Source organism: Parasteatoda tepidariorum, chromosome 2, assembly GCF_982258835.1.
Source record: "Parasteatoda tepidariorum strain Cologne lab strain chromosome 2, Ptep-v5.0, whole genome shotgun sequence".
Taxonomy (NCBI): Eukaryota; Metazoa; Arthropoda; class Arachnida; order Araneae; family Theridiidae; genus Parasteatoda; species Parasteatoda tepidariorum.
The window spans coordinates 70,330,276-70,345,219 of NC_141756.1; the positions used below are offsets into that span (position 1 = coordinate 70,330,276).

The 14,944-nt window shown below is 31.9% G+C and overlaps 1 protein-coding gene and 1 pseudogene across 1 annotated transcript; both read left to right on the top strand.

Moving 5' to 3' along the window:
• The first annotated feature begins 687 nt into the window (after positions 1–687).
• On the top strand, positions 688–1,347 carry LOC147815839 (uncharacterized; annotated as a pseudogene).
• Positions 1,348–2,809: 1,462 nt separating this feature from the next.
• Positions 2,810–5,545, top strand: LOC147815840 (uncharacterized). Its single transcript, XM_087156611.1, has one exon. It carries the CDS (start codon positions 2,810–2,812, stop codon positions 5,543–5,545), a length of 2,736 nt encoding a protein of 911 aa, XP_087012737.1.
• Positions 5,546–14,944: the final 9,399 nt, after the last annotated feature.

Below are 14,944 nucleotides of genomic sequence, written 5' to 3' on the forward strand. Positions count from 1 at the left end.
ACGAGGAAATGGAAAGCATGAAAGTAAACAAAGTTTGGCAAAGCAAACAAAAAAACTATAAACTGTAAGTGGGTGTTACGAAAAAAAAGGGACGGTAAGTACAAGGCAAGGCTTGTTGCCTTGGGTTACACGCAGAAAGAATGCATAGATTACAAAGAAACATTTTCTCCTGTTGTAAGTTTATCTGGATTACGTATATTGCTTGTTATTGCTTTAAATGAGAATATGAATTTTTATACATTAGATGTTAAATGTGCTTTCTTAAATGGTGAGTTAAATGAAACTATTTTTATGGAACAACCGAAAGGTTATAATGATAACAGTAATAAGATATGTAAGCTTAATAAGAGTTTGTATGGCTTAAAACAATCACCTCGCCAATGGTTTAAAAGATTTCTTGATTTTATTCTGAAATTAAATTTCAAACAATTTGTTAATGAACCATGCATATTTGAAAGAAATTCTGGTAATGGGAGAATTTTGATAGCTTTGTATGTGGATGATCTCTTAATTGCGGGATCGAATGATACTGAAGTAAACACTATTATTTCTTTAATATCTAATGAATTTAGAATGTCTAAATCAGGAAAAATGTCTGAATTCTTAGGTATCCATATTGTATTAACTTCTAATGGAATGTTGTTAAATCAAGAATCATATATAGTAAAATTGCTAGATAAATTTAACATGTCTGAGTGCAATCCTTGCTCTCTACCAATTGAACCCAAATCTACATCTGCTAGTTTTATGAAAGGAGATAAATTTGTAGGTCCATATCGAGAATTAATTGGTTCTTTATTATACTTAGCATATGTTTCTAGACCTGATGTTTTATTTGCAGTTAATTGTCTTAGTCAAATTCAAAAAAATCCTACTGATGTAGCTTGGTGTGCTTTAAAGAAATTGTTGAGATATTTGAAGGGAACTCAAGCTTTTAAAATTGAGTATAAAAGAAACATTACAAAAGAATCTAATTTATCTATGTATGTTGATGCAGATTGGGTATCAAATCCAAAAGACAGAAAATCTATAACTGGTTATGTAATAATGTATTGTAATAATCCTATTTTGTGGCGTTGTAATAAACAAAATTGTATAGCTCTTTCTTCAACAGAGGCAGAAGTACTTGCTTTATGCAAAGGTGTTCAAGATTTATTACCACTGACAAACTTTATAAATGAAATTATTAAGGTTGATAATATTATCATTTTCGAAGATAATCAATCTTGTATTAAATGTGTAACCAATGAAAATTCTCATGGCAGGCTAAAACATATCGATATCAAATTGAAATACATTCGAAATGCTATTACTGAGAATGATATTAAAGTTAGTTATATACTGTAACATCTTGGACAGCTGACCCCGAGTACATTCCCCTCTGGCATCCGGTGTCTCCCCACGAAATTCTAAGAACTCGATGCACCTGCAAAAAGAGGAGAAAGACTGGACTCTGTAACAGAGGCGACAGGGAGTCTGGTGAGACGAAGCATCATGAGCGGACCTTGTGCCGTCTCGATTTGAGAACTTTTTATTATATAATTTTGTGTTCGGTAGAAGTGATGATAATTGTAAATAACGGTGTATATAATTGTAATACAACCTTGTACATATAAAATTTACCCAGAAAACTTTATCAAAAGTTTTGTTTGTTTTTTATAAGAGTTTTAGTTCAGCCTGAACAAGTAACGAAATCGTTACAGCTTATATACTCTTATATATATATATATATATTTAAATGGTGGCAGCGGTGATACGTGCTCACACCGAACACAGAAGGACGCCTTGTTGTCCAGTGAACTTTCTTTGAAAATAACGGACTCATCTGTCCAGCTTACACGATTTGTAATTAATTGAAGGGACAACCTGTCCATTGATAAGGAACTTTCATTGATTGCTGTCCAGTGATTGCAACTGTCTATGGCTAAGGAACTTTCATTGATTGCAACTGTCCATTGCTAAGGAACTTTCATTGATTGGAACTGTCCATTGTCCATTGCTTGTCTATTGGAAGGAAGGTCCGGTGGAAAACCATAGCTGAGGTTCTGAAGAAGGGACGTCCTGTCCACTGCTATAGGCCTTGTCCATTGCAACCTGTCCAAACCCATAAGTGGATGCCATAGTTGTAACTATAAGCTGATGATCTGGAGTGCTACTTCGACATTAAGGAAATAAATTAGAGGAGACGTTTTATCTAACGAATAGATAAGAAGGTAATCTTAATTATCTTCTAGAGGCTTTTAAATAATTTTTGTAAGCTAGTATTAAAATTATTAAAACTGTTTTAATTTATGCTAAAATTTTTGCAAAAATTATATGGCAAATTGTGCAATAAATTTACATAGATGTTTTAAAATCCCTTTGAGAAATAATATAATTTTCGCTCAAATAGAAAATAAATTTTAAACTATAGTATGGAATTTTACAAATTCTTAAAATAAAGATTATAACAAATTTTGTGAATCTAGTTAATGCATCTAATTACAATATTAAAAGGGTTATGTAGTTAAATTTTTATTATTGAGAGTGAGTTAATGATAGATGCTTATAAAATTAAGGTGTATATGTTTATTTCTGTGAAGAACCAGTTACATTAAAGGAGTTAAGGCTCAAAATTTTATTATATTATTTAATAAGTGCATTATTGAGAAAAAAAAATGTGTCTTAATTTTTTTCGGAATTTACTTGAGTTAATATTTTTGAAATTTTTATTTTGTATTATTGTAAAAATATTGCATTATTACATATTGTATTGAATTATTGTTAAGAAGGTACTTGTTGTGTATTATCGTAAGGTAAATTTCTAAAAATGTCGGAGTTAGGAAATTATCGCAAACCGGACTTAAAAATACTTGCGTATGAGTTTGGGATAGATTTGACGGCTGCTGATAGAATTATAGATATTATTAGAAAGATAGAGAGTTCTCCCGATTTTGATAAAACTATCGCGCTCGCGCAAATAAAACTAATTAGTGAGGAAAGATTAAAGAATGAAGCTGAAGAGAAGAGATTGGCCGAAATGGCAGCTCTCAGAGAGCATGAGTTAGAAAAACTCAAAATTGAACATGCAGCGGATAGTCGCAGTGTTTCATCAGCAAACAGCGAAAATTCGAAGGGCATTTCCTTAAAATCCGTCATGCAGAAATTTGACCCGGATAAATCGGATATGGCATTATTTCTTACCTTGTTTCAGCGACAAGCTAAAAAGGCACAAATAGATGAAGGAGATTGGGTTACTCAACTTTTGGCATTATTGCCAGTTGAAATAGCCGAAATCATCATTAGGGAGCCCGAAGAAAGGGCTGATGACTTTGAATATGTAAAAAAATTGCTACTAGATAGGTTCAAACTAAGCCCCGAGGCATTTAGAACAAAATTCATTAAACATCAGAGGCGCCCCGGAGCGTTGTGGAAGGATTTAACATTCGAATTACGGAGTTACCTCGAAGGTTGGTTGGAGGGTGTTCAAATTACGGATTTTGAAGCCCTGAAAAAACTTATGATAACAGATCAAATCAAAAGGCGAGTCCCCGGAGAAATTAAAGAGGGTCTAATAGATTCCTGGGTAAAGTTTATTGACCCAGAATCTCTAGCTAATAAACTTGATGAATATGAAGCCGTTAGAAAACCATTACGCAAAAATATAACTCATAAAAGTCCCATAAAAAAATGCAATGAAAAACCTAGAGAAGTAGAAAAAAATCGGCCTGAATCTAAAGATCAAAGAGATAAAGAATTAAATTGGAGGGATAGAAGCTATCTAGATTCAAGAGAAAATAGAACTAAATTCTTTGAAGAACGGCGCAAACCCGCATGTTACGAGTGCAAATCTACGGATCACCTTAGGCCTCAGTGCCCGGAATTGAGGAAAAACAAATTCGAAAGAATCAATAAACTCGAAACAAATGAGTTCGGACCATCTTTTGCCCCCTATTTAAGTGAAGCAATTGTGAACGGTACAGAAATGACCGTTTTACGCGATTCGGGATCAAGCATCGATTTAACTTCGAATAAATTTATAAAACCCGATCAGTTAAATGGTGAAGTTATATGGGTGAAGCAACCGCTTGAAAACTCGTTTCGATGCCTGCCTCTGGCAAATATTGAACTCGTTATAAAAGATGTCGGCGCAATCCGCACGAAAGCAGCTATAGTGGATAGCGAAGTAGAGATGAAGCATTATTTGCTGGGAAATCAAACTCATGAGCTTATTGAAATAGTAAAGAGGCAGCCTGAGAAAGTGAACGCTGTGGTTACTAGACAGACCACTCGATCTCAGAAAAACGATAAATCAGGGGAGACGAAAATAGGGTTGACCCCTGCCCAGAAAGAAAAAGAAAATGTAGTTAAAGAGATAGAATTCCGGGAGAGGATAGAATCGTCAACCCCCCAGAGAAGGGAGGTAGAAGAGAAAAAGGTTGATCAGGGGGTAACAAACTTGGAAGAAAATGAGGATACCCTTTCCCCCCGCCTTGTCCAGAGAAAAGTGGAGGAGGAAAATATTCAATTATCACCTGCAGAAAAGAACGAGATTTTTGAATTAGCGGGAGTGAATTCGGACACTTTTCGCATTCAACAAAAAGGTGATGACAGTTTAAAAAGGGCATGGGAGAAGGCAAGTGAAGATAACAAAGAGAATGCAGAATTTTTTATAGAGAAACAATTATTGTTTAGGCGGTCAATAGATCACAGAGGTATGATCCGAAAACAATTAGTGATACCGAGTAAATATCGAATTAAAATATTAAAATTATGTCATGAAGATATCGGAGCTCACCTGGGAGCAACTAAAACCAAAGATAAGATTTTACGTTATTATTTTTGGCCTAATATAATTAAGGAGGTGGAAGAATTTGTTCGTAGTTGCGATCCGTGTCAGCGAGTTGGTAAAGCGAGGGAAAAGAAAAAGGCTCCTCTGAAACTGGTGCCAATAATTAAAGAGATTTTTTCTAAGATTAATATAGACATTGTTGGGCCTTTGCCTGTAACAGAAAGAAACAACCGTTATCTTTTAACAGCAATATGTATGGCATCAAAATATCCGGAAGCCATACCAATCACTGATATAACATCGGAAACAGTTATTGATGCTCTTCTAACAGTTTTTAGTAGAATCGGATTCCCAAAAGAAATTCAAAGTGATTTAGGAACAAGCTTCACAAGTAACCTTACATCCACTTTTCTTGAAAAGTTTGGGATAAAAGTTGTCCACAGTTCTGTGCGACATCCCGAATCAAATCCGGTAGAGCGATCTGTTAAAACGATTATTAAAGGTTCTGTGTACGGAGAAAAGAACTTACCTGCAGCATTGTTAGCTTTGCGTACACATGAATCAACCGGGTTTAGTCCTGCCGAATTAGTTCACGGTAAAAATTTAACAACTCCAGAAGCACTCTTATTTGAACAGTGGGCTGACCCAGAAGAAGAGGAAACTGTCGTAACTGAGTACATTTTCGATCTCGTAAGAGATGTCATGATCTCGCCGCTGAACGCATGTCGGATATGCAAGAAAAAAGGAAACGCTGGTACGACCGAGGTTCGGTGAAGAAGAAATTTAAACCAGGAGATGAAGTTCTTGTAATTGCGGCAGCTAAACCAAATAAGTTATCCGTAAATTGGATAGGTCCTGGAATTATAGAAAGCCAACTTTCGGACACTAATTATATTGTAAAAATGCCAGGAAAAACTGAAAAAATCACAAATCTATCATGTAAATCTATTAAAACCCTATCATAAACGCGTTGATATAATAAATGTATTAATTTGTGAAAATTTCGATTTTAAAATGAATGACACAGATTTGGAAATTTCATACCCAATAGCTGATTCTAATATTTACGATTTTGACGAAATCATTAGAGATAGTGAGTTAATGGAAAAGTGCACTCCTGTACAAATCGAACAGTTAAAGAAATTACTAATGGTGCACAAAGATGTTTTTTCGAATGACCCAGGGAAAACTGATTTAATCGAACACGATATAGAATTAATAGGTAACCAGCCCGTAAGATCAAAACCATATAGGACATCACCCAGGCAGACTGAAATATTAAAATCAGAAATAAAACGTATGTTGGAGTTAAAAATTATTGAAATCGGAGAATCTGACTACACATCTCCTATGATTTTAGTAGAAGCCCCTGGTCGAGATCCCCGTCCTTGTATCGATTACAGGAAACTGAACTCGATTACTCGGGCAGAATATTTCCCCTTACCAAATATTGAAGAGAGAGTGGAATTAGTGGCCTCAGCAAAGTTCATAACTCTAATTGACCTAACGAAAGGTTATTGGCAAATTCCACTGACCCCCAGGGCTCAAAAATTAGCAGCGTTCGTTACAACATTTGGTTGTTACTTACCTTTAGTTATGCCTTTTGGCCTTATGACAGCACCTTATAAATTTTCTAAATTTATGGCTCTACTTTTAAAAGGATGCGAAAATTTTTGCGTGCCTTACTTAGACGATATGGCGATTTTTTCTGATACCTGGGAGGAACATTTAAAGCATGTTGATATAATTTTAAACCGAATCACAGATGCCAAGCTCAAAATAAAGCCCTAAAAATGTAAATTCGCTCAGCGTAGCGTGAAATATCTTGGACATATAGTTGGAGGAGGTTTCCGAACGCCAGCGGAAGCTAAAATACAAGCAGTTATAGATTTCCCTCCCCCTAAAAATAAAACGGAGATTCGTCGGTTTCTAGGCATGACAGGTTACTATGCTCGTTACATTAAAAATTATGCTTGTATTGTCGAACCTTTCACTAGAGCACTGAAAGGAAAAACTAGAAAGGAAGCTATTGAATGGAATTAGAAGAAGCGTTTTCTGAATTGAAGGGTAGATTAACGAAAAAACCAGTATTGTACGCCTCAAATTATTCAAAAGAGTTTGTCATTCAAACTGACGCCTCTGACAAAGGTATCGGAGTAATTATGGCACAGAGGGGGGCGAATAATGAAGAGCACCCTGTTCCTTATCTTAGCCGAAAATTTTCCGAGCCAGAAAAACGGTTCAGCACGACGGAGAAAGAATGTGCAGGAATAATTTTCGCAATCAAGAAATTAAGACACTACTTGGACAGACAAAAGTTTATAATAGAAACTGACCATAATCCTCTCGTATGGCTGAAAACAAATGCTGGAAACAATCCTCGTTTGATGAGGTGGGCATTAGCCTTACAACCTTTTAATTATACTGTGATTCACAGACCAGGAAAGGATATAAAGCATGCTGACTGTCTCAGTAGAATAGAATAATCTTAATGATTTTTTATTTTTTTGTTGTGTTATTAAATTTTGTATAAATTTTTTGTTTGTATAAAATTTATGTTGTATTTTTTGTTCAATCATTAAAAAGGGAAGAAAAAAAAGAGATTTTTCCTTTCATTTTCATAATTATTGTTTAAGTTGTAAATTGATGTCTTTTCTTAAAATTAATGCAATCTATTAGTGTTATTTAGTTAGACTTTTCTTTATGGCCTCTAGTAAAGTGATTAAGCTGCCTTTGTTGTCTAACTATTATTTTTTAGCGATTTTGCTCCCGAAATTCACAAAATCGTTTTAAGTGTGTTTGTCTGTAACATCTTGGACAGCTGACCCCGAGTACATTCCCCTCTGGCATCCGGTGTCTCCCCACGAAATTCTAAGAACTCGCTGCACCTGCAAAAAGAGGAGAAAGACTGGACTCTGTAACAGAGGCGACAGGGAGTCTGGTGAGACGAAGCATCATGAGCGGACCTTGTGCCGTCTCGATTTGAGAACTTTTTATTATATAATTTTGTGTTCGGTAGAAGTGATGATAATTGTAAATAACGGTGTATATAATTGTAATACAACCTTGTACATATAAAATTTACCCAGAAAACTTTATCAAAAGTTTTGTTTGTTTTTTATAAGAGTTTTAGTTCAGCCTGAACAAGTAACGAAATCGTTACAATACCAACTAATTTTCAGATTGCTGATATGTTAACAAAATCTTTGCCTAGAGTAAGACTGTCAGATATTTTGCCTCTTTATAATGCTATATATTAATTGCATTTATGTATTGTGCGATTAAGGGCGAGTGTTGAGGAAAAACTGTAATCGCACTTTTCTGAAGCAGTTTTCTTCTACGTCCGCATGTTATAGTTATCAGACTGTTCTGATTGGCAGTTAACTTTTGAGCCCAAGATGGCTATAAATACCAGTAACTTTGTTTATCAGATGTTCTTTCCTATTTCCACTTTCCCAATGTATGTTCCAACTGTGTAACTCTCTGTGTTCTAATAAACATGTCTTTCTCCGATCCACTGATCTCGGAATTTCATTACATCAACAAAAATATATATAAAGTGAAAGATAATTAATATTTTCTAATGCGATGTAGCACTACTTTGATTTTTTCTCACATTTTCAGCGAGATTTCTTTTTCTTTGAGTGCTGTTCACGAACAGGTGGACGCCCAGAGGGTATCCTCTTGCTGCCCCTAGTAACTCCGACTCTTCTACGGCTTATTGACGAAGGTTGAACTTTAATTTTACCTCTGGAGGTTTTGGAAATGTAAGCACCAGCTGTACTTAGAAAAGAGTCCCATGCACTTCGAGTTTTCACCACATCGATCCTTTTCCTGATTCTATTTATAAGTAATCTGGACGTGCCAAATTTCTCATGGCATCTTCGTTGAGCCTAAAATATTAAAATAATTCTCTAAGAATTTCCAACATTAAATACCTTTAGAATTTGCAGTACATTATTAAAATCAGACAAACGAGTAAATAATCTTAATATTGTTTGTTTCAAATTTCTCATTATCCGTAAATTAGAAGAATTGCCAAAGATATGAAAAAAAGAGATCATTCTCGTCTTGAAATATTTATTGTAAGAAATTTTAAATATTTTAAATTTGCTGTCAAAGAAATATAACTCATAATATTTGCTCTCATGGAAACAGTATCGTTACAAAATGTCTTATTTAAAAAGGAGTCGAAAATAATATGAATTTCTTATTAAAGCTTACTATACTTTTAGTTTAAATAATTCGATAAAAAAAAAAGAAAAAAACTCTTTCCAGAAACAAATTCACAGGCTAAGGACATTGAAAAAGTACTGTATTTAACTGTCATCAACAAGCTACATGATGGTTAATATTATTTGATTAATAATGCATAATCAACTGTTTTAGATCCGCGTATTCTCTTAACTTAAACAATTTACAATTATAAAAGTTCGTTTCGTTCTACATTTTATATATATATATATATATATATATATATATATATATATATATATATATATATATATATATATATATATATATATAATATGTATTCTAACCTTACCAACCAATATCATAATACAGAAAGAGTCAAAGTAAAATAAAATTTTTCTACTTTAACACACGCGTCTTAATATATTAATAAATCGGAAGCAGGAAGCGCGGCATAATTCTAATTTCAAAGAACATGGGGTTACTTTTTGGTCCCCTCCCCCTTCAACCTTTTCCAGCAGGCAGGAACTTTCAGCCGCCCTACTCCTAAAAGTGTATAAATTATTGTCACTTTACTGTTTTCACAGTATAAGCTCGAAGTTTCCCCTATTTCTTGCCTTTCTTTCTACAACAGTATTGAATTTTTTCTTTTCAAATTTCGATTACTTCAACTTTCTTAGGGTTGTGCGAAATTTATAAATTTAAACTCTACTTTATTTTTCTCTTCACTTTTAAGCTGCAAAAGACATTTTCCCTCCGTTTGTAAATGATGAAAAAAATTTTTTTTTATCTGATTGCGTAAACAGTTAATTCACTATAATGGGACATTTTTAATTTAATTATTTTAATGGTTATTTATATTATTATTAATGGTTATTAACACAAAATTATATTAAAGGAAAGTTTGATTAGAAATTTAAGAGTTCTTGCTGCAAAAATCTATTTCTAGATTAAAACCTAGCTTTTTAGATTAAAAACTCTCTAAACGCTAACACCAATGTGAGGAGAAAAATTTTTTTTTTCTTTTCCAAAGTTTAAAACATAAATTGTTCTTTTATTATAAAGTATTCGCTTAATATTCTCGTATCATGTAATACTTTATGACAAACTTACTTATCTACCGTAAAAAGGAAATTAAATAATTATTGAATTCTACTTGCATTTTAAAATGTAATACTCAATTGTTCAATGAATTTTACGATTATTATTATAAAATTGTGTATAATGAATATTTCAACTAAAATAATTAGTACAAAATGGCTGTTAAAAATTCTCTTAAACATTTATAAATCTATACAATTATAAATTTCAGCTTTTCGCATTATTGCTAAATAATCTCTACGTCGAAAAATATTTAAAGTAACTGAAAATAATAACTGAAAATTAAATAAAATTTTAAAAAAAATTGTAAATGGTTATCGAGCAAAACCATTAATTTTAATTAATGAATATAGAATTGGAAACAGTCTTTGCTAAACAATAAAAAAATGTAAATCTTTTAAGTAAACAAATTTTATTATAATAACCATTTCATTATTAAGGATTAAAAGTTATTGTGAAATTATTAATTTTAATTAGAGGGTGAGTAGGAAAAAAAGTTCATTATTCGAAATACATTAAATGAAAGTTATGAAAATATAGAATTGGCTATGAAAGTAACAATGCATAATTTTTCTTTATTTTAGTTTTATTACGACCCTTTAAAGAACGCTTATAAACATAATTAATTAACAGATAAAAAAGATAATGTCGACGCCATAACGAAAAAAAAAATACGCTTTATATTTCATTTAAAGCAAAATTTGATATTAAATCAGAAATAATGAATAAATTAATATTAATTTACCTTCACAAATTTATCCTTTCTTTTTGTATTTGCAGTTGTTTGCTTGATGGCTATATAAATGCAAGCAGTGCACTCGCAATCTTTTGTCTTTCTAAAAGCTGGGTTACGTTTATTACGACTGCTGTGGTGGCACACATAGTCTTTTCTAAGAGAATAAGAAAAGCATAATTTAGTAACAAATTATTCAAATATGTATAGAAAAATTATAGCACAGTTAAAAAACACGTACCTGCAAATAAGCTTTCTTGTCTCAGTTGGACGAGATCTTCGTGTAATCCACGATGTGCAGGTATTAATGCTGAATGTGTCAATCCAAGCTTGGATGTCAGCGTATGATTTGATGGAAGAGCGGATTTCCATCATTTTACCATCATTTTTGGTGATGATATTTGAGAATTTGCTTGGAAGATCCGCTTCAGCGATAGAAAGAAACGTCGCGTCCATAGCTAACTTGTTGAATGTTACGTGATACCGAAAACAAAACAAAAACATAAGCACGCAGCTGTTTGGCGATTTGCGAGACCGCTCCCTTAACGCCAATAGAAATTTTCGCCAACCCCTTTACAACCTATGGTATGTTTTGTCAATGCGCTTACCGTACTCCCCTGGCCGGCAAACTCACCGGATTTAAACCCAATCGAGAATCTGGGGGGCCACCTCGATCGGGTTGTTCGTGCTATGGATCCTCAACCGCGTAATCTAGCGCAGCTGGCCACGGCACTGGAGTCGGCATGGCTCAACATCCCAGTGAACACTTTCAGAAACCTAATTGACTTTCTTCCTGCACGTCTCGTAGCGGTCCGCTCTGCCAAAGGTAGTTATTCTGGCTTTTGACAGGTGATCACATTAATGTGACTGGACTGTATATATATATATATATATATATATATATATATATATATATATATATATATATATATATATATATATATATATATATATATATATATATATATATATATATATATATATATATATATATATATATATATATATATATATATTTCAATTTATCTCGGCAAACGTAGCCTTGAGTATTAATGAGGCTATCACAGCCTATTTACACAATTTTTCATTAGTCTTACGAAACAATGCTTTTTCTCGCTAAATCTGGCTTATTTTTAATTTACAAAACAACTCAAGTAGAATTTATTCAAATAGAAGATAACACTAATACTGAATTCGCAACTCATTTCTATACAAAGTCTCTACATTTTTATAGATTGAGTAAACCGAGAGCTTTCTAAAATAATTTATCGTATCATAATCATTTAATGAGGAAGTAATGAAAATATTGCCATGCGGCTTAGGAGATTTTAGTCATAAGAAGTTCCAGAAGTAGTAGAGGCAGAGAAGAGCTTCTGATGAAGTTAAACCTTTGACGCATAATTTTTATTAAAGATTTTTTTGATACTTTTTTTCATTATTTTGTCTTAATTTCGGTCAAAACAAGTGAAAAATATTAAATTTCACATTTTAATAATTTATGGATATAAAATACATTATAAAACATCGGTGTTGAATGAGTTGAATGTAAAATCTTCTGTGCTTACAAACAAATTGTATTTTCGCGTTCGCACTTGTTTTGCCTTATTTAGATCTAAGAAAAACATATATTCATCACTGAAATTTCTTTAATTTACGAAATCAAAAATTAATTGACTTTTAAATCTGAAGGAATTCTTTTTTGCAGACAATTTGATTGGATTTTATATTTTAGTAAAAATTAAATTCCGATAAGCTAAAAGATTTTTTAGGAACTATTAGACTGTTTTTCAAAATTAGCAAATACCAAAAAATAATTTTGCTTTTAATTAGAGCGTCAGGAAAAATATATATATAAAAGGGACACCAGAGTTCGATTTGCGAAAAAGTTAAAGCGCATGAGAGATGCATAAACCAATGCACTTAACACTAATAATGAAAATCATCATTCCTTTATAATCTTCTATGAGACATTAGCAAAGTATTATTTAATACAATTTGGTATGTTAAGATTGTTAACTTCGAATTTTTTTTTGTTAAACCTTATGTAAAATATGTTCCAAACATATATTATATCAATTAAAAATTGTTTTCATTTAAGCATCAATTTTATTTTTCATTTGTACTATTGCATAACTGTTTTTATCAATTTGAGAGTTAAAGATATTTCAAGATATTTTTTAGATACTTTAAATAAACTCTTCTAAAATCCTATTTCAGCAATCTACATAAAATTGCATTTTTTCCTGCTTGTCAGGAACTCTTTTCTGATGCTCTTATACTACACATTCTGATACTCTTATACTACACTCTTATACTACACTCTTATACTACACATTCTGATACTCCTATACTACACTCTTATACTACACATTTTGATACTCTTATACTACACTCTTATACTACACATTCTGATACTCTTATACTACACTCTTATACTACGCATTCTGATACTCTTATATTACACTCTTATATTACACTCTTATACTACACATTCTGATACTCTTATACTACACATGTATAAATTTAGCGTGAGAGATGAATTGTGGCTGTTTGCTTACATCAACATGAATATTTTATAAAATTATTAACACCGAAAAAATTTGAAAAATATACGTTAACTTATCAAAACACTTATATTGTGTTTAACCTGTGTCTTTTTGCGATCTTATGGTGTCTGTTTACCAATGAAAGCTTCAATTTTTTTTTCTAATATATAAATAACATATTTTTTGTTACTAAATAAAAACATTTGACGAATTTCGATTGGAGATAAAATTTAGCTGCTACACTGCCAGAATTTTCATTCTAAAATTATGGTAAAATAACCGGTAGCAGTCTGCCCATCCGATTAACCGTTAAGTTTATGGTAAAGAACATTTTTTACTTTTGCGGTTTTGAAACCGTTTGCAACTAGTATGGTTATAAAAGCATGCATACAAAACTATATAGTTTCTTTTTACCATTTACAACTAGCACGGTTTCAAAACAGTTTAAATGACTTGACATAGAAGCTAGACTTTTAGTTGGGTAATGGGCAGTGGAGAGCGCAGGACACATTCTATTGGTTATGAGAATGACAGATTTGACCTCTTGAATGTAAGCAGTTGCAAGGATCTAAGTGGCTTCATTAGGTGAGCTTAGTTGGTGCGATAAAATTTTGGCTGCTTAACCGTACTAGCTGAAAGCAGTTAATAAACTGTTTTTCTCACAGTGAACAGTTTGATTACCATCTTATAATTTTATTTAAATTAACAGTTAAGCCTTTAGTCTGTTTTTCGATAAATTAAGTGCAAGCGTAATGGTGAAAGCAATTTTTCATCAACATCATTTTAAAGGTTTTTAAATCCTGAATAGACGTGTTATGAAAATGCTATTTGCGACTTGTTTTTCTCCAAAATTACAATAAAGAAAAGAAAATATGTAGTCAAAATGACTGTCAGTATGTAAAGTATAACTTAAAATATAATCATGATTGCTTTGTAGAAGTCAAATTGTTCGATGTTAATCAAATATAGTTCATAAAAACCAAGGCCTATATGTGCCTAGTAATCTTTGCACAATGTTTTACTGGAAAACAGCTTTGTTAAAACAATTTACGTTTCATAATTTAAGAACATTTTTAATATTTTTATAAACGCAATAATGATAAAAATTTAGAAATTATAAGTAGTTTTGTATATTTTTGAAAGAATTTCACTCAATCACGAATTTTTCTGCAGATAAAAATAGCTATGATTGAATATTTTTCCTTAAAAATTAATTAAAAAACTGTTTTATATGAGATTTAATGCTTGATCAATGTCTAAAATAAATTTTAGAATGGTTTGAACTAGTTAATTTACGCAATATGAGACCCTTAATTATCTCAAAATAGCATAGTTTGATTACGCAACTAATTCTTCTGGATACAAAAATCATTTTTTAAAATTAGTCTGAAAGTTTCTTGTTTACTTTTTATTCTAAAAAGAGCTCTAGTACTTAATAAAAAGTAAAAAAATCGCCTATTATTGCATGAATAAATGCAAAGGAATATTGACTTATTGATCAAATAGATTATCAATAATCAATACAAATACTGCAAAAAAGAGCTTGTAACTTTTTTTCTTTTCAAAACCGTTTTTACTAAAATTTTTGAAAAAGTCATA